The sequence below is a fragment of the Vanderwaltozyma polyspora genome, genomic scaffold (assembly GCF_000150035.1).
Source record: "Vanderwaltozyma polyspora DSM 70294 KpolScaffold1067 genomic scaffold, whole genome shotgun sequence".
Lineage (NCBI taxonomy): Eukaryota > Fungi > Ascomycota > Saccharomycetes > Saccharomycetales > Saccharomycetaceae > Vanderwaltozyma > Vanderwaltozyma polyspora.
Genome location: NW_001834637.1, coordinates 23,154 through 48,436, shown reverse-complemented (window position 1 = coordinate 48,436; position 25,283 = coordinate 23,154). Strand labels below are relative to the sequence as shown.

The 25,283-nt window shown below is 35.2% G+C and overlaps 12 protein-coding genes across 12 annotated transcripts; 6 read left to right on the top strand and 6 right to left on the bottom strand.

Annotated features, from left to right (window-relative positions):
* Positions 1-22: 22 nt before the first annotated feature.
* Positions 23-2,191, top strand: SGM1 (Sgm1p; the record flags this gene model as incomplete). The annotated part of the gene is made up of 1 exon (XM_001643858.1): positions 23-2,191. The coding sequence occupies one exon, from the start codon at positions 23-25 to the stop codon at positions 2,189-2,191; it is 2,169 nt and encodes a 722-aa protein (XP_001643908.1).
* Positions 2,192-2,525: 334 nt separating this feature from the next.
* Positions 2,526-4,193, bottom strand: UTP9 (Utp9p; the record flags this gene model as incomplete). The annotated part of the gene is made up of 1 exon (XM_001643857.1): positions 2,526-4,193. One exon carries the CDS (start codon positions 4,191-4,193, stop codon positions 2,526-2,528), a length of 1,668 nt encoding a protein of 555 aa, XP_001643907.1.
* Positions 4,194-5,099: 906 nt separating this feature from the next.
* NMD5 (Nmd5p) lies at positions 5,100-8,243 on the bottom strand (the record flags this gene model as incomplete). Its single annotated transcript, XM_001643856.1, has 1 exon — positions 5,100-8,243. One exon carries the CDS (start codon positions 8,241-8,243, stop codon positions 5,100-5,102), a length of 3,144 nt encoding a protein of 1,047 aa, XP_001643906.1.
* A 607-nt stretch (positions 8,244-8,850) lies between these two features.
* Positions 8,851-10,074, bottom strand: NVJ1 (Nvj1p; the record flags this gene model as incomplete). Its single annotated transcript, XM_001643855.1, has 1 exon — positions 8,851-10,074. The coding sequence occupies one exon, from the start codon at positions 10,072-10,074 to the stop codon at positions 8,851-8,853; it is 1,224 nt and encodes a 407-aa protein (XP_001643905.1).
* A 428-nt stretch (positions 10,075-10,502) lies between these two features.
* MDM31 (Mdm31p) lies at positions 10,503-12,326 on the bottom strand (the record flags this gene model as incomplete). Its single annotated transcript, XM_001643854.1, has 1 exon — positions 10,503-12,326. The coding sequence occupies one exon, from the start codon at positions 12,324-12,326 to the stop codon at positions 10,503-10,505; it is 1,824 nt and encodes a 607-aa protein (XP_001643904.1).
* Positions 12,327-12,912: 586 nt separating this feature from the next.
* Positions 12,913-14,316, top strand: HER2 (glutamyl-tRNA(Gln) amidotransferase subunit HER2; the record flags this gene model as incomplete). Its single annotated transcript, XM_001643853.1, has 1 exon — positions 12,913-14,316. One exon carries the CDS (start codon positions 12,913-12,915, stop codon positions 14,314-14,316), a length of 1,404 nt encoding a protein of 467 aa, XP_001643903.1.
* A 321-nt stretch (positions 14,317-14,637) lies between these two features.
* GOT1 (Got1p) lies at positions 14,638-14,979 on the bottom strand (the record flags this gene model as incomplete). Its single annotated transcript, XM_001643852.1, has 1 exon — positions 14,638-14,979. The coding sequence occupies one exon, from the start codon at positions 14,977-14,979 to the stop codon at positions 14,638-14,640; it is 342 nt and encodes a 113-aa protein (XP_001643902.1).
* A 1,388-nt stretch (positions 14,980-16,367) lies between these two features.
* On the top strand, positions 16,368-17,096 carry FOL2 (GTP cyclohydrolase I; the record flags this gene model as incomplete). The annotated part of the gene is made up of 1 exon (XM_001643851.1): positions 16,368-17,096. The coding sequence occupies one exon, from the start codon at positions 16,368-16,370 to the stop codon at positions 17,094-17,096; it is 729 nt and encodes a 242-aa protein (XP_001643901.1).
* A 290-nt stretch (positions 17,097-17,386) lies between these two features.
* On the bottom strand, positions 17,387-19,024 carry Kpol_1067p14 (protein kinase TDA1; the record flags this gene model as incomplete). Its single annotated transcript, XM_001643850.1, has 1 exon — positions 17,387-19,024. The coding sequence occupies one exon, from the start codon at positions 19,022-19,024 to the stop codon at positions 17,387-17,389; it is 1,638 nt and encodes a 545-aa protein (XP_001643900.1).
* Positions 19,025-20,324: 1,300 nt separating this feature from the next.
* MES1 (methionine--tRNA ligase MES1) lies at positions 20,325-22,577 on the top strand (the record flags this gene model as incomplete). Its single annotated transcript, XM_001643849.1, has 1 exon — positions 20,325-22,577. The coding sequence occupies one exon, from the start codon at positions 20,325-20,327 to the stop codon at positions 22,575-22,577; it is 2,253 nt and encodes a 750-aa protein (XP_001643899.1).
* Positions 22,578-22,943: 366 nt separating this feature from the next.
* Positions 22,944-24,113, top strand: SAY1 (steryl deacetylase; the record flags this gene model as incomplete). The annotated part of the gene is made up of 1 exon (XM_001643848.1): positions 22,944-24,113. The coding sequence occupies one exon, from the start codon at positions 22,944-22,946 to the stop codon at positions 24,111-24,113; it is 1,170 nt and encodes a 389-aa protein (XP_001643898.1).
* A 338-nt stretch (positions 24,114-24,451) lies between these two features.
* On the top strand, positions 24,452-25,264 carry BUD32 (serine/threonine protein kinase BUD32; the record flags this gene model as incomplete). Its single annotated transcript, XM_001643847.1, has 1 exon — positions 24,452-25,264. The coding sequence occupies one exon, from the start codon at positions 24,452-24,454 to the stop codon at positions 25,262-25,264; it is 813 nt and encodes a 270-aa protein (XP_001643897.1).
* Positions 25,265-25,283: the final 19 nt, after the last annotated feature.

Sequence of the window (25,283 nt, the reverse complement as noted above, 5' to 3'; positions counted from 1 at the left end):
GATAACTAATTTTGATCTTTGAATGGCTTCCAAAAAATTAAGTTTAGAGGAAAGGCTTTCTCTTGCTGCTAAAAAGGGTAAGAAGAAAGGTAAGAAATCTACCCTTAGTACAGAATCTTCGTTAGTATCTGTCTCATCTCATTTTTATGAAAGTACTGATAATATTGAAACTGTAGCAAGTACATATACTGATGACAAGACACAAGATTACCTGAGTAGTGGAAGAAATTCACCGGCTTTAATCGAAAATAGAGAGCCAAGCTTAGTTGCTGTTACCACTAGAGAGGAAAATGGTGACATATCTTTAGACTCGACCCTTTCAATCCAATCTAACAATGATGTAAGGAACAATGACTCCAGTGCTTTTCCATGGGCAAACATTCTTCCTGATAATTTCCAGGAGTTGAGCGTCGATGAGATTTTAAAGAAGTTGAGTCCAGTTTATGTTTCACAGGATATGGAGCTTAAAAAATTAAATGATACATTGAGAAGATATGAACTAGAAAAGAGAAAAGAAGTTGATAGTTCAAGTTTTATAAAGTTAATCCGAGAAAAGGATGATATAATTAAACAACTTCGTACTGAAGGTGAAAATCTGGCCAAGGAAGACAGGAAAAGCTTAGATAAAATAAAAAGTTTAAACAAAAAAATTGGTCACTTCGAATATGAAGTCAAAGATCTAAAAGATGCTCTGGCTGAAAAATCCAATTCACACGCAGAATTGACTGAAAGTTTGAGCACAATAACTTTAAAACTTACTGAATCTGACAAAAAAATAAAAGAAGCGGAGATAGAGCTTGAAAAGCATAATGATACAAATAACAAGTTAATAACAAAGGAAGAAAATATTATTCAATTAGAATTGAATATTGAAAAATTAAATGCAAAGCTTCAAGAAGAGAAAATTATCCATGAGCGTGAAATCAAGGCCTTAAAATATTCAAGTCATCAACAGGTTACTAATTTGGAATCAAAAATTGAACAGCTAAGAATTGAACTAGATAATGATAGTAGTGCGCCTCCTAAAAGTCTGGATAGAGCTATTTCTCATGAAAGTTTAAAGAACAGTTCAGGAACTGCTTCAACTAAAGATCAATATTTGCTGATACAGGAACAATTTGAGTCAAGTAAAGCCAACTGGCAGAGTATTGAATATGCATTAAATAATAGAGTCACTGACTTACAAACCCAATTAGCAGATATAAAAGAAGAAAGAAAAAACCTATTGAACAAAATCAAAACGCAAGAAACTACAACCTCTAAATTGTCTAATGAATTAAAACACACTATAACAGAATTAGAAAATGAGAAGGCTACTAGATCAACTCTTGAAGATGAACTGGCAGTAACTAAATCTTCCTTACAAGAACTCAAAGATGATTATAAATTATTACAAAAGAAGTTTGATATCCAAAGGGGCCATTTAGAAAATAGAATTGATTCCCCATTATTAACGCAGGGCCGCTTTGGTTCACAAGAATTGGTTCACCCAATTTCAACTTCAACGTTTAATATCACAGAAAAATGGCTAGAATCTGGTCCGGCCTCTCAATTATTAGATGATAGTTTGGTTTCTGACATGAATTACAGCATTCCAGATGATAAAATTGAAACATCTTCAAATGCAAACGAAACAATAGGTGTTAATGAAATGGAAGCATTAAGCACAAGTGATCAAGAACATATGGATCGAGCTACCGATCTTTCTTTCAATATCAGCGATATGCCAGATGAAGCTTCTGAACTACAGATCAGAAGTAGAAAAGAATCGTTAACTCCGAGTAGTAACTTTCCGTCATTATATCGTAAACCAAGTACCCAAAACCAAAGTTCAAATACTCAGTTAAACTCTCATATGGTTTCAAGGTTGGGTGCAGAATTAAGAAGAATGGAGACAGAAATGTTGTCTTTAAAGGATACAAATGAAAGACTACAGAAAGAAAAGATGAAATCTAATAATGAAATCGTTAGATTATTAGAAGAAAATGATAAGTTGAACAAACTTCCTGATGAAAACCTGAAATTAGAAAAGAACGTAGCGACCTTAGAGTCTAAACTAGAAGTATCATTGCAACTATTAGGAGAAAAAACTGAATGTGTAGAAGAACTTCAGAATGACGTTGCTGACTTGAAAGAAATGATGCGCGAACAAGTAAACCAGATGATTAATATGCAGGAATCTATGAAATAGATGAATATTTTCGATTCGAAAATATGATAACTCCTGTTGGTGTGTCATTTATTCCGTTATAAGTAATTGGTATGTTTAGAGGGTGTTTACCCTGAAGTTTCAATGACCAGACTACGAGATCTTTACATTATGCAATAGCACAGCTCAATTGATCATCTGAATACATTCCAGTTTAATTAGAGGATTTAGCCTTCAATAAGTTCAAAGAATACATGGTTTAGATACGATGTTTACATACGTACATTACATATGCATAATATGCAGCTTCTATATAATTAATAAATCAAATGGTCCTATTTAATTTATGCAGATATGAAGAAAGAGTTAGTCCTTTTTAAAATGCAGATGCATCATAAAATGCATCACTTTCCCCATTAGCATAGGTCAGTGAATCTTCATTTTCAACCATAGCATCGTGGCCTTCACCTTGTTCAATAGTCTCGAATTCATTATTGTACTCATCTTCAATATTAAGTTCCGCCAGTTCTTTTCTTAATATAGCTTGGGTTTTCAACATTTCTAATCTACCTTGCATGGAAAGTAACATTGGTAGAGTTTCCCCTGAACTTCTCAAAGATGATTTCAACTGCTTGATCTGCTTTGATACATGTTTGACCTTTGAAGAGTTCAAATGAGCGCCTCTCCACAGTATTATCCATTCCAACCATATTAGCAGACTGTCTTCATTAACCCAAGGATTTTTCTGTAAGGTAGATACAATAACTTCACATAACTGAGAGGTTACTTCTGGTGATATCAAATATTTGTCGATGAAGTTTTTAATTCTATCTTCAACCCAGTTACTGGATACTAATTGAGCTAAAATTTCATCTTTGGGAGCATTGTTTTCTAACTTTTCCAATAAATCTTGTATCATTTCATCTTGTTTGGCTTTTGAAACTTTAGTCTTTTCAGGAGGGACAGACTCTTTGTCTGATGCTTTTGATTTGTTTGTATTGGTTTCCTCGGTTACCAATGAATTATTAATATCTTGATTTGTGTTTATGACTATGGTATTTTTACTTTTAATTTTATTTAAGGAAATAACGTCAAAGTTTGGTTCATTAACATTTAACCAAGCCAACATTACATTGGCACCTACAACAGAAAATTCTATAATTTTAGAATCAGGAGCATTAACATTACAGATAATATCTTTTTTATCCATATCGACAACGGAAATAAGTCCATCTGTAGTTAAACTGATAATCAAAGTGTCACTTATAATCAGTCTTTTAGCTTTAACTTCCCACGACTTCAATTTTGAGGTAGATTCCAAGTCATATAACGAGATACAGTTTTCATCAGCTATAATGATCTTAGTATTATCTGGCAATAGAAAGCTTGATACTGCATTCCCTACTTCTAATTTAGAGTAAGTTGTAGGTCTTCTCTTTGATGGATCAATGACATAGAAGAAATTTGAAGTAGATATAGCTAATAATGGTTCATTGTCATTAGTTTTCAAAACTTGAAAACCTGTGATATCTTCATCTTTACCATCAGTTAGGTGGAATGTTTTAACTGGTTTAGTTTGATTAAAATTAAATTTCTTTACGGCTTTATCAGAGTCTAAAATCCAAATGAAAGAATCTTCGGTATCGGTATGTGTAATTTCATATTTATTTTGAATAATATTAACAATATTTTTACCATTTGATGAGAAGACAACAATCTTTCCATCAGTGAAAGTATTGACGAAAAAACTTTCACTTGATTGAATATTTATATCACCATTTTGATCATCTCTCTTTCTTTTACTCTTGGTTAAATTTTGTTCAATTCCATTACTGCACCATCCACTAAATAAGATTGAAGAAACATCCAAATCATTATTCTCATAATCAATGTGACTAACTAAAGAACTATTAATCTTATAGTTATTAGCTTCATCTAATGGATAAACGTCGATAGAATTTTTTTGAGCTATATTAGATTGGAAAGCAAATTGTGTGCAATTTTGGGAAAAACTAGCTACAATTCCTGTTGAAAAACTCATCATCAATCAATGGATTACCAATTATTACTCGATTGTAACTTGATGTATCACTAAAGGTATCTGATCATCCAATTTTATAACCTTCTTTTAACTCAGCTGTTGCTCTTATTATATAGTAATTTTTCACTTTCTTTCGATGAGATGAGCTTTGAAAAATTTGGCAAAAAGAAAAGTGAATACATATCACATGATCAGACAATTATTATCACGTGAATTAATATTCTTTTATACGTAAATCACATGACTAGCAAATTAACAGAACCACTCGAGAGAATTGAAGAGTTTGGAAGGTGACAAGAATTAGGATGAGGCCAACATCTATATATAACATAGAATACTAGCTGTTCGATTACAGCTGAATGTTCGAGGATTAATAATTCGAAGAATTATCTGGAAAAAAAGTTGTATAAATTAATCCGATATTATTACATTGCTTCTCAAGCTTTATCAAGGTCTTTTCGTATCAAGATAAAGAAGGTTTAAAACAGAGCGTCAGAGTAAAAGGCCAGGATAAAGTTGATTTCAATACCAACATTCGAGTTATTGACAACTAAGTAAATTAATAATTTTATGGAGTTAATTTAGCTTATTATTTACCAATGTAACTAGGCTTGAGAATACGCTGACAGCACTATTTTACAGTGTGTCACAGTCGATTACTAGGAACATTGATTCAGGTTCGTCGAATTTTCTAAAATATCAGTCAAAACAATAACAAAACAAGCATAGAAATTTGATAGTTGCTTCCATATATTCCACATTTTATTTTGACATGTTTATAATTTTTTCTATCAGGTTCATCCAATTGAACAATCGGAAATGCACATATGTATTTAGTATTTAGATTTGTATATTGCTATGCTATATAATGCTTCTTGAGTCAAACACATATTATTAAGGTGAGTATGCTTACAAAGCTAAAAGTTGTTGAAGGACCGATTTGGAGTCCTCAGACATGCCGTTGATAATGATTTCGTAAATTGACCCACCTGAACCCTGTTGCAAATGAGTTACTGATGACTTCAACACTTCATAAACATTAATTTCATCTAACAGAGAACCAACTAACGGATCTTCCTCTAAATCATCAAAATTTTCCTTGTCGAATCCACCCTCACTAATAAATTTTAATCCATCTTCACCACTTCTTAGTTGCTCCATGTAAGCAGCGATGTCATCATCTCCATCTTCATCGTCATCTTCATCACCAACGTTGTCATTCCACTCTTCAAAATTGTCAGAGTTAAAGTTGTCACTGGAAAACTCTTTACGTTTTTCTTCCAAAGCTTTCAATGCATGTGGGAATTTGACCATCAAATCAACTAAAATTGAACCTAATTTTGGCAATAAATTTTGTAACGACAAGGATGCAAAATCATCAGCAGTGCATCTACATAAAATGCTCAATAATGCCATTATAGAAAGCTTTATATCATAAACTCTCTTCAAGTTTGGAACGTAAAATGTCAACCATGTCTCAAAAAATAATTCCAAAAGATTTTTATGTTGCAGGAATTGTAAAGTAACTAAAGGAGATGTAACCAAACTGGAAATTAAGACATTAAACGAGGTGACACCGAATGCAACTTGCTTTTGCAAATTGTCCTTTTCCATAATTATAGCGTTCGTGACATCTTCCAAAAATTGTTGTTTCCAAGCAACTGGCAATTTATCTTCTAGTGCTAAAATTAGCTTTTGAGAAAGTTCAAAGATAATTTGCATGTCAAATAGCGTATTGTCTTCATTTGAATTCATTGCCTTTCTGTAAAATTCGAATAAAATCTTCGAATAAAATTCATTTTTCTTCAATTCATCTTTACCGTATAACAAATAGTTATTAATGACCAACATAAAATCTTCAATATACAGAGGTATCATACTTTCTTCACTGTTATTACATTCACCGATTAATTCCAAAAACTTCCATGATATTGGACTAACAGATCTTAATAAGAATGTAGAGTTTTCAACAAATTCACAAGCTTCACGGTAAAACAAATCCATATCATTTTTCAAGATGAATTCTGCTGCTGGGTGATAAGATTGTTCCAAGCTTCTGATAATATCTTGAGAGTTTTCAAAAGACAATAAAATGGAGATAACTGTTGATAAGATCCCTAAAGCAGCCATCTGTTTATCGTTCTCATCAGGAATATCATCGGCATTCATTAAAGTACTTGGATCAATATTTGCAGCGTCATTTAAATCAATTGCTAATTTTAAAAATTGAGAAACTAAAGAATTCATCAACTCAATACCAAATGGTTGTAGTTGCTCAGCAAAAATTTCAACAAAATCCTGCATAACACCTGAAATAGCGTCCGATTCAAATTCGTTTGCAATGGCCAATAATTTTTGCATAGTTGGAACAACAACTGAAGCCAATAATTTTTGAAATTCTTCGTCGTGAATAAACGCTTGCATTGCCAAAGCAGCTAATAATCTAACAGGAAGACAGTCTGATTCTTCGTTTAAACATGACATGATACCTTCATATATTTGAGGAATAAAAGTAGGTTCATTAAACTTAATACCATCTAATTTTGAACAAATTTCACAAACACGGGTTCTTAGGAAACCATATGGTGATTTAAATAATGGCAATACAAAAGCTCTTAAAAATCCTTCTATTTCTGATGCGTATGGAGAACTTTTAGATACCAATCTATCTAAAATACTTGAAAAGATTCTTAAACTTGATTCTATCTTAACAGCATTTTCAAAAGGCATTTGATTTATATCAGTAAAGTTTGCCTGTAAAGTTTGTAAAGTGAATTCCAATGTTGGTTGAAGAGCAAATTTTGTACGTTTAGTGACGGCAGTTGTTAGTAATGAAATTGCAGCCAAATCTGGAAAGTGACTATCTTCCCATAATTCTAAATTTCTATGAATGTATTCTTGTGGATCATTATCAAATGTTTCCAAAGTTTCTTCATTTGGACATAACAATGGAAATATAACATGTTGTAAAATCGTTGAGTAATGCATTTTGACAAGCGGCCAAGTTTGTTTTTGAACTACTGTCTGTTCGATGAAATTCAACATGTATTGTAGGCATACATCACTGATCCATAGATTTCCACTCCCCCATTGCTCTATTTGTTGGAATACCAATTGCAAAAATTGTGGAATGAACTCTTCAACATAAGTTTGCCTAAATTCATCATATTGAAATTTTCTAGTTAAAGTAACTGATGCATATCTTTGGAACAATCTGTACAAATTAGCATATGCAGTTTTCTTACATTTAACCCATGGATTTTTACTTTTCAAATCAGCATCACCAATGGAAAGAATTCTTTCAGATAAAGGCTGTTGAATGATAGTAACAAAGAAATTAGCCCAAGGAATAAAAGATTCTGGACGTTGTAAAGTGAATGGCATATCATAATAAGTGACAAGTTTATAAATTTTTAAGATCAATTTAGTCATGTCACCAAATTTATCATTATCCATGTTCGCACCATTAGCATACAAGATGCTATCAGCGAACTGTAATAAACTTGGGAAATACTCCAAGATCAGAGTTTCTAATTCTTGTCTAGCATCATTTTCCTTCCATCTATAGGTTCTAAAAATTTCCAATAAACACAACAAACCTACATAAGCCATGTCGTAGTCATTACTTGACAATAGCTCTAAACATTTTGGTAATAGATCATCCCATTTTTTGCTAGAATATTGATCATGGACGATAATGCTTAAAGCTGGTTTTATCATCCTTAAACAGTTTGGAGAATGCTTAGAACAACTTAACATTGTTTGAATCAACATATCTCTGACAACAGGTTTCTCATCATTATCGACAATATGAGAATCCAATTTATCAGTTTGCTGAGCATTCCAAGCATACACAATCTTATTTTTAAAATATAATGTAGCTGACATTTTTACATTTTCTGGCACTTCATTAGAGGCTATAATATCCAAACAAGCACCTAGAAACCCAGGAGTTGCACTGGCTTGTTTCAAATGAGCTTCTGCATCTGTTCTAATCTTGAGATCATGGTTCAATGTACCTGCAAAGCACTGCAATAAAATATTAGCGTCCATATCTAACGTATTCAAAACCCAAAATAACTTCTTCTATATATATAGTTTCGCCTACTTTATATTTTTCGTTATCAATACTGTTCTTTATTTCTTGACGATATTTAAGTGTTATATGTATAATACGTAATTGAATTTAGTAGTTTCAATATCTTACTAAAGTGTCTTTGCAATTTTAAATCCTTTCTATTACAACTTCTCCAAATGGAAAAAAAAAGACTGAACTGGCCAAAGCTTTCCTTGTAATACCAAACTTCCAACGAAACCTATATCAATACCAACTTAAAGAAGCTATTCCCCTGATAATTAGCCAGCAAAGGAACCAGATACAAGTGCTATTTGAACTAATTACTTCTTTAATACCTTGGTTTCATTATAAAAGAAGGTTAAATCTTGAGATGAGCTTTAAAAATTTTAAGTTCGTAGATAGTGATAACAATACCGATGACTTGATATTGGCAAAGTGTCAGAAGCAGCCTATTAATGATAATGTGACGATAGGGGGACCCTATTTTAATAGATGAAGTTGGATAGAATGGATCAATTGATATCTGAAGAGATTCTATGGTGCTGTTATTATGAAATTTGACTTTGATCAATGAATGATTCATTAGTATGTGAAAGGTTGTGAATAAGCTTGTTCAGTATTCACTTGAGCGTCCAATTTGATTGTTTTAGTTGGTGAGATTTGAATATGATGAGTTGGATTAATTGTAGATATTCTTCTTGAGCTACTTTTCAATTTGCTTGATGTGAAGGATGCAGCCAATTCAGATTCGTTATCTTGTTGTTCGTTTTCATTTTCATTTTCCTTTTCTTGTTGTTTTTGGGGAGAAGAAACAACCGGTTTTATTGTTTGAATTTCGATTTTAGAATCTGGTTCTGGGAGATTAGTTATATTGATTTCAATTTCATTTGTCTGCTCTGGCACGTCCTTTTGCTCTTGCTCTTGTTCTTGTTCTTGCTCTTGGTCCTGAGCTCGTTCCTGATCCAGGTGTTCTTCTTCTCTTGCTGTTGGAACGATAGAATCGCTCCCGTATATGATTAATGGTGATCCAGATTGAGATTTTATATCACCACTTTCATCATCCTCAATTACAATCCCAGTTTCTGAGGAGGAAATGTATTGAAGTTTCAAATCCTCCATTATGCTCGTGTTTATCGTTTCAGTATCCTTAGGGAATGTCTCACCTGTAAACTTATCCAGTTTCTGTAAACTACTTCCACTATTCTCTTCATCACTGGAGGAACCTGCACAATTCATATTCGACAGTTTTAAATCCACTTTATCATCAGGTACCACTCTTAGCACTGGTGTCCCAGGAGATAAAACAGCAGCATCAGCTGCATTGCCCTTATAATCATGGTAAAGTGACAATACTACAGGTCCAAATAAAAGTAAAATTAAAATCACCACCAAAACCCTAATATCAATGTTCAAATAAAATTTCTTTAAATTATGAATTAAACTTACCATATCCATCTCATACAAATCAGACCAAATACCACTGATGTGATTATAATTATTATTACTATTAATGTTGTTATTGTTATTATACGTCAATCTTGTTGTTATTTCCTTATTGCTCCTGGAATGTATTATATCATCAATTCTGTCTAATAAAGCAACCGTCTCTCTATCCTTAAGACCCACAGCCTCAACAGTATAAAACTTATCCGCAGAATCATCACAATCAATACCAAGATACCTAACTTCATGGATCCATTCCTCAGGAAGATACCCTTCAATTAGCTCTTTAAATACTTTCACAAATACAAAACTAGCCCCAAAGGAAACCATCGACTGTAAAGTTGGATGCTGTTGACGTACCATTATCGTAAAACCACAAAGCAATCCTTAAAACCACACAATCCAACAGAACTTCACAAATACCAGTATATCACTCTAAATAGTAACCTAATCCAATCCTTGACCTCCTTGACTCGACTATTCTTAATGGTATTGTTCTTGATATATATCTCTTACTTTAACATTTGTTACTTTTAATAGTGCTTAAGCCGGGGGAGTACCTAATAAGGTAAGTAATTTATATAGTTAAGGTAATAGTTGGTATATAAGAGTATATATATATATAGTTTGAGGACTTGTTGGAGGCTATAAGGTTAGATGGGGGGTAGGTGGAGTGGGTATATGCAAGTTTTGTTTTGAATCTATAATTTTGTTTTGTCGGATTTGTATTTACAGGATTTTTTGGTTGTGGGAAACAGATAGGGTTCTGTTTAGTCAGGAGTGACGAATGTTCAAGCAATTGCTCCTAAACTCATCAATATTAATTGAAGTATTAGTTGCAATGACCAGAATCCTACTCTTCGTAGCCTTACCGATCTTCTTCTTTCGTCAGCTACGTATTCTGCGAATGCGTCGTACACTTGGGCACTTAAATCGTTCATTAATAATGAGTCGTACATTGTCCAGGAACCATCGAAATCTGCAATGTCTTTGACAATTCTACATTTGATCGGGATGTATGTACGATTGGAGTTGATATAGCCTACTATTGGCCGGATTATCGCGTTGTTCATGTAACTTAGTTCTTGTGTGAAGAGTGGAACTTCTGCCTTGACGTTATGTAATTTTAAGAAAAAATCCATGATAAAATAGTTATTTGGATCTAATCCTTTTGGTTCTTCTTTCGGTTTTTCTATCAGATTTGAATTGTCGTTCAAATTGTTGATCATCGGGAATAATAATGAATAATCCTTGGCTTTGATTAATAATCGTTCACTGATCTCTGTTAATATCTGTATCGGGTCGATATCATTGTTGGGTAATAGAATATCCCCAATCATATCAACTTGACCCTCAGTAATCCACCCAAATGGCCCGTCTATTCCTGCATTCAAATGGTCTACATCTAAATTATCAACTCGCAGTCTTGTCTTGGCTTGCCATATATTCTCTTTTTTGTGGAAATGTAAGTTGTTATCATCGTGTTGCTCTTCATTCTCTTTCAATAGTTTCTTATGAATCGTAAACATCGAATTATCATATGTACCGCTCATTGATGTCGCATTTAGAATATCAAAGAATAACCAATTTTTCCTCAATTGCGGCAATTCACAATTATGTATGCTGACTTGAAATGGTCGAAATTTCCTGGGCTGATACAATGTAATCAGTACATCATTCATTGAAAACTTATTAATTTCAAAATCTCCAGGCTTGTGAACATTAAGGTAATTTCTAGGGTTATCTTTAGGTTTCCAAGCAACATGAGTTCTGTCTACAACTCCTCTCAACCCATTGATTTTCACTTCATCCACGATCCCCTTCCCATTCAACCAATTTGAAAGGCTCAATGAAAACTCTAACTGATCAATAGTCAAATCAAATTGTGTATAGTTACCATCGTCGAATTTCAAATCATTAATCAAGAATTGCTTTTCACGCAATGCCAATTCTGCTCTTTGAACAGCTTCCTCTTGCGAACCCTTTGTAAAATTTTGTGATAGTTTAGGTCTTCTTGAAATGAAAACTTTATGCATTATAATATTACCAGAAGCCCAATTTGGAACCATAGCATTTTCAAAAACAACATATAGTGATGTATTCTTGGTGATATAATAACCAATTTTTGTAGTTAAAAATTCTTGGGCTGACACGGTGTTCAAAAGGAATAAGATAATCGATACAAAAGTAGTTGTTCCAAACAATATCAAAAATAAATTACTTACAAATAACCATGAAATGAATGTTGTTAAAAAAATATAATATTTGTTCAATGGCGTAGTTGATTTGGTTAAAAACCATCTCATATTAATCCTCAATTTCTCAAAATTAGACTTAGATTGAGCAATCAACCTGTCTTTTTCAGTGATATACTTAAAATCAAATTTATTAACCTTGTTTGAAACTGAAGACGTTACCTTTGACGGTTTCTTAGGTTCATCATACTTATACCTTTCTTGCTGTCTCTGTAAACTAAACCCTCCATACCGAGTCCTGCACACTACGGAAGCTCTGCCAACTGAATTAGAACCATTAAATAGCAACCACCGAGTAGCATTACCACAATTAACTCTTGATGAAATGCTTCGAAACGTAGATCCATGAATCAATCTCATCGATTCTGCATGCCTGTTTAGAATTCCAAAACTTTTGAATCTCAATATTTGACCCTTCAACGCTCAAAACTAAAGAAAATATCCTGGGAAACAAGTAAATAACTCAATGGAAACCTCTAATCAGCGCTCTACTTCTTTGATAAACCCTCTTATCACCTTCCAATTGATCATTAAGTTGGTTATGTTCTCATCTCAACCTTTTGATATACTTTAAAGGTTCTTAAATAAGGTGAAGTATATCAAATTATTCAATCATTGTGTACGTCATAGTTAACAATAATATAAGAGCACATAATAGCAAGACCAACCATCAAATTGATAAGATGGATACCTTTAAATAGCAAGATGGGGCTTAAGAGAAGGTATATCTAGCCATCTACAAGGTCTGGAACTAGTATTTGAAGTGTTGCAAGTGTTGCATGTGTTGTTGTTGAATTTCTGAGGTTTAAGTTGGGTTTCTTTTGGTTAAAATTGCAGGTCCGGTTATCATCTCTACAAATTAGAACTTGCCGTCATTGATTGATTGATCTTGGAAGATTGATCTGGTTGAAATCAGGAATAAATATATATTCATTTGTGTGGATTAATGTCTTATTCCAGGGCAATTGCGAGACTAGGAGCTCTGCCTGAGCTTCAGAAGAAGTTCAATGCCTTCACGTTTGTTAATGAGGATGCAACGGGACAATTGGTTAGAGAAGGTAGTCAAGGTACAAAGAGCCTTTCTAACGTTTTGGTGGGTGTGAAGGATAATATTGTTACTAAGGATATGCCCACTACGTGTTCCTCGAAGATCTTGGAAGATTTCAAGTCCCCATTTGATGCAACAGTGGTAGAATTGCTAAAGAATGAAGGTGCTGTTATAGCAGGCAAGACAAACTTAGATGAATTTGGAATGGGTTCTTCTGGTATACATTCATATTTTGGTCCTACAACGAATCCCATATTTGCGGACGTGCCTACCGTGGTAGGTGGTTCTTCTTCAGGGTCAGCAGCAGCAGCAGCTGGAGGCGTCGTTGATTTTGCTTTGGGGACAGACACAGGTGGATCGGTAAGGCTACCAGCTGCGTATACATCTATATTAGGTTTCAAGCCATCGTATGGTAGAATCTCCAGGTATGGTGTCATAGCTTACGCTCAATCTTTTGATACAGTTGGAATCCTGTCGAAAGATATATCTATCGTGAAACAAGCCTTCAAGATTCTTGACAAACACGACAGGAAGGACCCAACCTCTTTGGGCACAGAGTTGAGAGAACTTCTTCCTAAAGATACAGGTAATAGCAACGGCAAGTTACGGATTGGGTTACCCAAGGAATTTGTACAAGAGTCTGTTCCAGTTTCTATCAGAAATAAATATTTGTCATTCATTGAGAATATGAAATCCAAGGGTCACGAGATAGTTCCAGTCTCAATACCGTCAGTTAAACATGCATTGCCTATTTACTATACTTTAGTGCCTTCAGAAGCATCCTCTAATCTATCCCGATTCGATGGTGTGAGGTATGGGACAAGAGATGAACACAGCGATCTGGTGGATAACACGTTGTTTGCACCTACCAGACAATATTTTGGGAAATCAGTCCAAGAAAGAATAATATTAGGAAATTACAACTTATGTTCAGGTTCATATAAGAATAACTATATCAAGGCACAGAGATTGAGGGTCCAAATGGTAAACGAATTCGACCAAGTGTTCAAGAAATCAAATGTATTGACGAATTCGAAAGGAAACAATGCTGGCGTTGATATGCTGGTGTGCCTAACTTCTGTAGATAAGCCAAAAACGTTGGCAAGAGCCCTTGAAGAATCCAGATTGTCTTCACCTGTTAATGAGTATATAACCGATGTTTTCACGTTGCCAATGTCGTTGGCTGGTTTGCCAACAATATCGATTCCAATTGAAGAAGGAGAGCCTGTTGGAGTCCAACTTGTTGGCCAATACGGTGATGATTGGGGGGTATTGAATCTAGCGGATTCATTGTTAGCATAATGGCATATATCACATCTGGTAGATAGAATAAACACTTCATTGTAAATACAAATAACTAAACAAATATTAATACATTAAACTTGTAATCTTCCATATTTGGAAGAATAATCGGTACTACTGTTAGGTTCGCATACTTAATTAAATAAATGTATAATAAATAAATTAAATTTTGATGTATATCGTGGAAGATACTGGATTATTGTTCAAATTCTATCATTACTTAATATTATGAGGGCAGGTAGGGAGAGACCACAGCATTTTGTTTTTCTGTTTTTAAAATGGTGGCTAGATAAAAATAATAACACATATGATGGGATGGTATCATACAGGTAAGGTATGGATACCAGCCAATCTATCCACCACTGGGGCAACAGCAGGATGAGATAGTATTGGTCCAATAAGTGGTAGAGATCTTAGGAACTGTACGATTATTCCAAAGAAATCGCCAAATAAACCCATAATACCGACGAATTCGACGATGAAGCCTACAAAAGTCCATTTCATCAAAATCATCATAATCCCCAATAAAAATAAGATCGAACCTCGTCTCTTAGCAGGTCTAGAGAAGAACACATAGGTCTTTTGAGGACCAATGATCAAAACAATCCCTAGTAAAAACAAGATATTACCCAATGCTAAAAGTGCACGATCGAAGAATGTCATAACACCAAAGATCAAGAATAATACCCCACCAAAGGTGAACGCGACACCAAACTCTGCAACAACACATCAAATCAAATCAGTCCACCATCAATGAAAACCATTGACGATGTCAGATATCATTAAATATGGATCTAGTTAGTATTCATTGTAGCCACACGTAACAGTTAAAGATGAACTTCATGAAAACGAACCCAAAGAAGATTCAATCAAACAAAAAAACATAACATAACATACTTTGAGATTCAGATAACCACAACATCACAAGAATCAAACCCACACTGGTCCTTAACCATCCACCTTCTACCAAATCAAACAATCAAACATACTTCTTTCTTGAAAGGTTCATGTTCTTTTAATATCAAACGTTTTATTTCAGCTGATGGAAGAGTATAAGAGAAACGAGATGAGATGAGATGAGAGAGGGAGGATAGCAAGTGGTGGGATGGGGGAGTAGAAGTTGGGGGGAGGGTGGAGGTTGTGGAGATGTGATACTTTAATGATTATCTAAGTGTGTAAATGAAGTTTGTTGTAAGATTTAAGGTTAAAAACTGGGCAAGAAGCCAGGAAGTGGAACTCTTGAAGCAGGCAAACGACGACGAGATGTGAGATGTTGCCATTATATATCATTTAGTTTACTGTAATTGTACTGTTCTCTGTCCTATATATATATATATACGCACATATATATATATATATAGGACAGAGAAGGTTGGAAACGATGGTTTTTCCAGTTTGCTTGGAAGTGTCAAGATCTGGCTCTGTTAGGTTGCCCACCACTAGACATTGGTGGACACACCTTTCTGGTGAACCAGCGGTAGATACGTGTGAGTATCCCAATTCCCAGTTCCCAGGTCCAATTTGTTCCAATGCCAAATTTCTCACAGTCTCTCTTGCTTCAGAGAATTCAAAATCAAGAGCATACGAGGGCCAGAGAAATCGAATCACAACACAGATCAGAATCGATGAGTATTGCAATTCGAGATTAATATAAACGTTTTATTGACTTCATTTCACAATCTAGTTACGTGCTTTCACGTGAAGAACTCATCTGTACATGACTGAACCTGTTCACTGTTCACTGGTCGTTGTTACTCACTATAACCAAAACCATCGAAATTTTTCACCCTGCGACAAGAGACAGAGAGAGAGAGAAGAAGCTAACCCAAGACCAGGACAAAGGTTGAACAGAACTATGAAGAAGTTATGTATATAAAGGTATGGGATGGTTTGGGATAGGTTCTTGTTGGAACTCTGGTTCGGTTCCCAGACAGCTAGATCAATCGTGAAGTTTTATTTTAGAAGTTGAGCTGCTGCTGCTGCTACCAGGTTAGAATTGGGAATTGGGAATTGAGAATTGAGAATTGAGAATTGGAAATTGGGAATTTAAGATGTCTAAAGATAATGATTTGTCTATTCCTAGGACTGAGACTCCTTTGAAGACTAAACCTTCCCAGCCATATACGTTGATTGCTCCAGTGGAGGCAGATGGATTTTCTTGGCCAAGTCTTGGGTCGAGGGTACGTGCTGATGAGGATGAAGAACAAGAGAAACAGAGGGTTGGACGTATAGCAGATGCAGTTAAGGTGATCTTGGAGGAATTAGGTGAAGATGTCACTAGAGAGGGCCTTTTAGATACTCCTCAGAGGTATGCTAAAGCCATGCTTTATTTCACCAAGGGCTATCAAACGAATATTATGGATGATGTTATTAAGAATGCATTGTTCGAAGAGGATCATGATGAAATGGTTATAGTTAGAGATATCGAGATTTTTTCTTTATGTGAGCACCATTTGGTTCCATTCTTTGGTAAAGTGCATATTGGTTATATTCCTAATAAGAAAGTTTTGGGTTTGAGTAAGCTTGCCAGATTAGCAGAGATGTATGCTAGAAGATTGCAAGTCCAAGAGAGATTGACTAAACAGATTGCAATGGCTCTAAGAGACATTCTGAAACCAATCGGTGTCGCTGTGGTGATAGAGGCTACCCATATGTGCATGGTTTCTAGAGGTATCCAAAAGACCGGTTCCTCTACTGTCACCTCCTGTGTGTTGGGTGCCTTTAGAGCTCATAAGACAAGGGAAGAATTCTTGAGTTTGTTATCAAAGAGAAGCATTTGATGTTGTCATGCCCATCTCGATCTCAATGTTTTAGAATCGTTGTGTTATCAACTTGTATAGATTACGCTGAAGATAAAAATAAAATTTATATATATAGACTCTTCCTCCAACCATTACTTTCTTTGTCAATAATATAATGAAAAATGCAATGCCTGTATAATGATATATAAATATAAACATAAATATAAATTCAAAAAGGAGTTCATTAAATCATTCATATATATGATGTATGTATAGACTATGTAACATGTGTATTAATCAATTTATCATAGATCAAGACTAACAAAGAACTAATTCGAAGAATCGTCATCTTCTTCATCATATCCCATTTCAAATAATGGCTTGCTGGATGGCTGACATCTTGAGATGACAGCGGAAGTGAAGTTGTTTACGAGTTTGTGGGTGCTTTCATTCGAAAGTATGCTATTGATCGAACTCTCTCTTGAGAGAGATCTTGGGGTAGTGTGGAAATCAGACTTTGATTCGGGGTTGGTACTCAAACAACCATTCATTAAAGTATAACGTGGAGGATTTGGATCCAGTTTAAAAGTTGAAAACTTTTTAATTCCACCAACTGGGGGCTTGGGCCCATTTCTAGGTTTCATAGTAGTCATTGACAGAGTCTTCTTCATAGCTTTGAATTGTTTGGTATTATGCATTGACCATAGAGATGGTTGCTTTGAAGAAATAGTCAATGTACTGCTGCTATTCCCATCGACCAGCGACAGGCTTGAAGTTCTCACACACAAAGAGTCCAGTGTTGTTAAAGAAGAGAGAGTAGTTCCTGAGATTGCTTTTGTTGGTAACTTTAACGAATGCAACGAAGAGGAAGAGTAGGATTTTATAGGAGTCTTTGACATTTTTTCCTTCTGTAGCTCTGTTTTTGTATTAGAGAAGAATGAAGACAAAAATGAATGCGATTTCAATTCAGTTGCCGATGGTCTCTCACATGGGTCCATCTGGAAACAACATCTCAGGAAATCCCAAAACTCAACTAAATTAGGATCGTCTATTCTATCTTGATCGATATAATAATCGCATGTTCTGATGCAATCCAGAGTTTCCTCATCACCCTCACAGTCAAATGGCGTATACCCAAAAACCATAAAGTATGTAAGAACTCCTAATGCCCAGATATCCACAGGAGTATTATAAGGTTCTAATTGTGCAGTTTGTTCGTCAGTCATTGATGAAACATGTTGGCATTTGACGATCTCTGGGGATATATAGGATATTGTCCCTACATATTCCTTTAAGACGTGATTCTTGTCATTGTTGTCATCAATGATGCCTGACACAGTCGATTCACTGGCCAGCCCAAAATCAGCCAAAATAATATCATGAGCTGTTAGATCGTAACTGGAAGGTATATTACTATCTTCCCGATGACAGTTACGGAACAGAATATTTTCAGCTTTGACATCTCTATGTATCAAACCATTACTGTGCAAAAATTCCAATGCACTCAATATACAAGCAGTGTATGGGATAACCTGTTTCTTCAAATTCAAAACGTTATTATCAACAATCTTCTCGTAAAGGTCCATAGGACTACACAGTTGGGTTATTAATATGATGTTCTCAAGTGTCTCAAAGAAATCGAATAGTTGCAAGACATGATGATGACCATAGAAAATAGTCTCGCCAGTACCATCATTACCTTCATCCGAAGCAATGGTAGCAGTATTGGACTCACTTGCCCTTATCAACCTATCTATTTTCTGCAACACTGCAATTTCTCTCTTGATGAGTTGAGTTTTATTAGAAATGGTAGCTTTGTCAACTATCTTCATAGCATAGACCTCTTGGGTGAACACATTCTTACAACGTCTCACAACACTGAAGTGACCGTCACCCAAAGGTAAAAAATGTTTATCTATAACGTACTTGCACTGTTCCAGCGATGCTGGACCTGCTGAAAGTAGCATGTTTGTTCTTGCTGTATATAGTTCAATGTCAGTATTTAAATATTGGCCATATACTGGAGCCCAGAGCTAAACAAAATTTAGATATATATATATATATATATATATATGGTTATGCAGGTATGTGGGACAATATATTGTTACATTTATATAGAAATATGTGAAATGTTGGCACCAGATAAACAGAAGTCGATTATAGTTTGGGTTTATTGTGATGTTTGGTTAGGTTGATAAGTAGCAAAATACTACCCCAGATCTCGTGGAGAACCAGCTGCAGCACCTCAGGATGTCCCAGAAAAGTAAATGAAACGCAACGGTAGCAAGATCACCGAACTGGATTCGATTCGATTGGTTGCAACTGCAACTGCAATTGCTGTTTATAATGCAGTATAAGTATGCAGTTATGTGGGGGTGGGAGGGGGAACAGAGGGGGACAGTCGAGAAGGTTTTGATCGAGTGTCGAAACAGAAGAAATGGAGGATGCCAGGTCTCTGGGATTAGAGTTGCCCGAAAGCTTTGGTAGAGGTAGAGCCTGGGGGTCGAGGGAGGAGGATTGGTGGGTGTTTTTTCATCAGATCGAGAGAACTGTCAAAGGCAGATACGTGTGTTTCCGTATATAGACAGAGCGAAGCAGGAAGTTAGACGCAAGGTATAGTGAGAAAGAGAGTTGTTCCAGTGCGAGAAATTTCGAATCTAGGCTGGGTATACATTCTGAGTAGCTTAGTGAACAAACGGAAGTTAAATTTGAGAGCAATCGACCACCTACACCCGTCCTACACTGCGGGAGCATACGGTCTCAAGACAGGTTCGAGAGAGAAGGACTGAAATTGTACAGCAGTTTGCGCTCGTTTCTAGTGATTTGAGATATATATATATATCCACTGCATGTTCAACTGATAATGGGAACCTAATGGGGGTGGGAAATAGGCAGCGTACAAGCTTTCATCGACTGGTCCACCTTTGTAACAGCGACCAGTATGGTATATATGGAGTGTTCGAGAGAGAGAGGTATACCACAATGTCTTTTGTCTTGAAACTAACATACTCACAATCCTGGTCATGCCACCTTTTTTCACACGTGACTATTGGCATCACAGTGTCGTAGTTCATGATATCGATTCTTCCATGATTTTGAAAAATTTGAAGCAGTCATAACTAGAGAGCTAGCCTTTAAGAACCAAGACAATGTTCGAACTTGGATATAAATGATGGATTTAGATTTTATTTTTGCTAAGTTGGCAGTGGATGAGGCTAGATATCAGGTTCTAATATTTGTGAAGAGGAATTCCAGACACGTCAAATTATGTCTTTGCAATTAGCATTCGATAGAGTGAAGAAACACTCTCGTTTTTTGGCTACTGCCAACAATTTGAAGTTAGCCCTAGCTTTGGAATATACTACCGGTGATTTAAAAATAGCAGTTGACGATGACAGTACAGGTCCTTTGTTGATGGGTCCAAACGGTTCTTTCCATTTGGTGGATGCCAATGCGATTTTAAGGTACGCAATGGACGACTTTGTCGGTTCTCAATCAAAAGAATATCTTGATTCGTTGAAAAAAATTGAATCTTTGTTCTATGGTGTAGATACTTTGCCAATTGATCAAATAGATTCCTTGACAGCTACTTTGGCCTCTGCTTCTGATTTCGTTGCCGAACCTGTGGATGCCACTAAACTTATCATTTTCGCTAACGCTTTTGCCTTGAATCAATCTCATTTCAATGGAGTTACATTCCCTGCAAAGATTGCCAAAGCTGTTGAAAGTTTAGCTAAATTCATGCCTCGTGATTTATCAAACGTTAAGCATACCGGCGAACAACGTGTTCAAGCTGGTTTGACAGTGGAAAAATCAACAGGTGACATCTTACCAAAAGATGGAGAAAGAAACATTCTAATCACTTCTGCGTTACCATACGTTAACAACGTCCCACATTTGGGTAACATTGTCGGTAGTGTTTTATCCGCTGATATCTTCTCTCGTTATTGTAAAACTAGAAATTACAACACTTTGTTCATTTGTGGTACTGATGAATATGGTACCGCTACCGAAACTAAGGCCTTAGAAGAAGGTGTCACCCCTCGTGAGTTATGTGATAAATACCATGAAATCCATGCTCAAGTCTATAAATGGTTCCAAATTGACTTCGATTATTTTGGTAGAACCACTACTGAAAAGCAAACTGAAATCGCTCAAGATATTTTCTTGAAGTTGAACAAGAATGGTTTCTTAGAAGAACAGTCTATGAAACAACTATACTGTCCTGTACACAATTCCTTCTTGGCTGATAGATATGTCGAAGGTGAATGTCCAAAATGTCATTATGAAGATGCCCGTGGTGATCAATGTGACAAGTGTGGTGGTCTATTAGATGCATTCGAATTGATTAACCCTCGTTGTAAACTAGACAATGCTACTCCAGAACCAAAATTCTCAGATCATATCTTCTTGTCCTTAGATAAGTTGGAAAAGAACATTGCTGACTGGGTTGCAAAGGCCTCCGATGAAGGTAACTGGTCAAAGAACTCTAAAACTATCACTCAATCCTGGTTGAAGGATGGTCTACATCCTCGTTGTATCACCAGAGACTTAGTCTGGGGTACTCCAGTTCCATTAGACAAATATAAGGAAAAGGTCTTGTATGTTTGGTTCGACGCCACCATCGGTTACGTTTCTATTACCGCTAATTACACTAATGAATGGCAAAAATGGTGGAAGAATCCAGATAATGTCAAACTATATCAATTCATGGGTAAAGACAACGTGCCATTCCACACCGTTATTTTCCCAGGTTCTGAAATTGGTACTGATGATGGATGGACTATGTTGCATCATTTGAATACTACTGAATATTTACAATATGAAGGTGGTAAGTTCTCAAAGAGTAGAGGTGTTGGTGTCTTCGGTAACAATGCACAAGATTCTGGTGTTTCACCAAGTGTATGGAGATACTATTTGGCCTCTGTTAGACCAGAATCCAGTGATTCTCATTTCTCATGGGACGATTTCGTTGCTAGAAACAACAGTGAGTTATTGGCTAACTTGGGTAACTTTGTTAACAGAATTATTAAGTTTGTCAATGCTAAGTACAACGGTGTTGTTCCAGCTTATGATCCAAAGAAATTGGAAAATTACGGTGGCTTATGTTCTGATATCGAAAAGATCTTGAACAACTATATCAGTGAGATGGAACAAGCTCATGAAAGACGTGGTTTGGAATTAGCCATGTCCTTGAGTGCTCGTGGTAATCAATTCTTACAAGAAAACAAATTGGACAACACCTTGTTCTCCCAAAATCCAGATAAATCCGATGCTGTTGTCGGTGTTGCCTTAAACATGGTTTACACTGTTGCTTCAATAATCTATCCATATATGCCAGAAACTTCAGAGGCAATCTACAGAATGTTGAACGTCCCACAATTAAGAATCGATGATAAATTTAACTTGGCGATCCAAGGTGGTCACAACATTAACAAAGCAGAATACTTATTCCAACGTATAGATGAAAAGCAAATAGACAGCTGGAGAAAGAAATATGGTGGTCAACAAGAGAAATGAACTATTTTAGAATGCATACAACATTACTAATACTTATATAATTGAATTTTAAAAGTTTTAATTTATCAAGTTTTTGGTATTGAAGGTGGTCGCCTTTATTTAACTCACTTCTTGATCTTATATAAATTAAAGTAAAAGAATAAACTATAAAGAATAATTACATATTTAACTGGCTAACTCCTTTCAAAAATAAACTTCATATTCTAATAACCGACTAATGTCGTTTAAGGTTTTACATAATTTATCATTCTCTCCAAGGTCATCACCTCTTAAGTATGGGACCCGTGAAGAAATTGGATATATAAAAGAGAAGATATTTAAAGGTCCCAGAAGATTTGGAGGATATATAAATAGAGTAAACCAACGATGAGATCAAGTGTTAAGAAAGCTACTAAGATGAACTTGAGGGGACTTTGGTTCCTCTTCAAGATTATATTTGTTTTACCGATTAAGCAGGTGTTGCGAAGCATAGGTATAGTAGTATTTAACAAAAGAAAGTTAGATGGTGATATGCTTGGAAGAATCTTTATGAGAGAATCTTTCCTGTTGGCTGATAAATATAGTTGTAATGGAGTTATCAATCCATTGTTAGATTTTCTATCTGGTGTTTATAGGAAGTTCAGTGGGTTTCCTACGACAGAGATGAACCAGATAGAATGTGATCTAATAGATCTAGACACATCAGTATTCAATCAAAGACTATTGAACCAACATATCATCAAGAGTGACTATGAATGGTATTATAAGCCAGAAAAATTCGATCCAAAAGTAGATCCCGTTTTGCTGTACTTCCATGGTGGTGGGTTTGCTTTGAAGTTGATTCCTGTTACACTGGTATTTTTGAATAATTTAAGACAATACTATCCTAGGATGGCTATAGTCATGTCAGATTACACAGTTACTGATGCATTAAATCATAATACTACATACCCTTTACAAAACCTACAATCGATTTTATTGTATAAGTATTTCACTGAAATGATAGGGTGTAAAAAGGTATACTTGATGGGTGAGTCTGCTGGTGGTAACATGGTTTTATCTCTGTTGGTATACCTACAAAAATGTGGTAAAGTACTCCCAAAAAAAGCCATCGCTGTCAGTCCATGGGTTAACCCAGCTATATTGTCAGAAGAAGAGAAGACATTTATGAAAGATGACAAATTAGATTCTGTATCAATTAAAGGTTTAGATCTATGCAAGAAATTATATGCTCCAAACAATGAATATGCTCATGAATATCTAACAGAACCATTTTTAAATGTGGAATATAATTATGAATATGATGTCTGGCATGGAATTGTAGAAAAATGTCAATTATTAATAACCTATGGTGATGATGAAATATTACAAATGCAAATTAAATCTCTGATAGATAAGATTACAGAACTAAAAAAAAATAGCTTCTCAGAGGGAAAAAACGTTTATATAGACGTCAAAGGTGGCCATATCAGACCACTACTCAAAATAACCTCAGATATCTCAAAATGGTCAAAGCTAGATGGTGTCAAAGAAATTCTAAATTTTATTAAGGATTAATTGTAATATAACAAAAATATAAACGGGAGAAGGAGGGGGTACGTTCGTCATTCAATTGTATAACTAGCTGATGTCATAAATTGCTACAAAGTCGGTCGTTTTACGTATTCAATATATATATTTCGACTGCTATCTAACCTATTTTTGTCTTGATCAACCATTCAATGCTAATTAAAAAAAAATCTCACATTCGCTACCAAATGGAACTGAAATATTTCTAATACTACAATCGATTGAAAAAAGTTGATGCCTAATGAGATGATGGATTCAATGAACTGAATTGTTAATGGATCAGGTTGTTAAAGCTGATAAACCCTGGTTTAGGTGATATTAATAGTATGTCTGAACAGTTAGTTGCGCAGATCTCCGAATATTTGACACCCAATGTGCCTATTCAATTAGTTTCTCAAGGTGCAGAAGCAGTAGTGTTCACTACAAATGTGCATCCGTATTTACCAAAGGAGAGTTATTCTGGTGTTGAAGATGCCAAATTTATTATTAAGTATAGGCCATCAAAGAGTTATAGACATCCGTCGATTGACAAGTCGTTGACCAAACGTCGTACTTTAGGTGAAGCAAGATTACTGGGGAAATTACATCAGATTGAAGGTTTGCATGTTCCACATCTGATTGCTTGTGATGCTTATAATGGATGTCTATGGCTTGAATTCCTTGGGGAAAATTTACCAAATGGTATGGGTTTCAGTAATTTGAAGAATTTCCTTTGGATGTATGCAAAAGGAGGGAACGATCCATATGATCCAATTGTCCTAGAAACCTTATATAAAGTTGGACAAGAAATAGGTCTATTGCATTGGAATGACTACTGCCATGGTGATTTAACAAGTTCGAATATTATTCTAGTGAGAGAGAAACCAGGTAGTGATACCTGGGTTCCTCACTTGATAGATTTCGGTTTAGGTTCAATTTCAAACATGGTTGAAGATAAGGGTGTTGATTTATATGTGCTAGAGAGAGCTATATTAAGTACACATTCATCATATGCCGAGAAATACAATGAGTGTTTAATGAATGGATTTTCGTCAGTATACGAGAATAATGGAAAGCTTGGCCAGAAAAAACTTAAAGAGGTGATTAATAGATTTCAAGAGGTAAGATTACGTGGTAGAAAGAGAAGTATGATTGGTTGAATAGCTTTTATAATTAGTA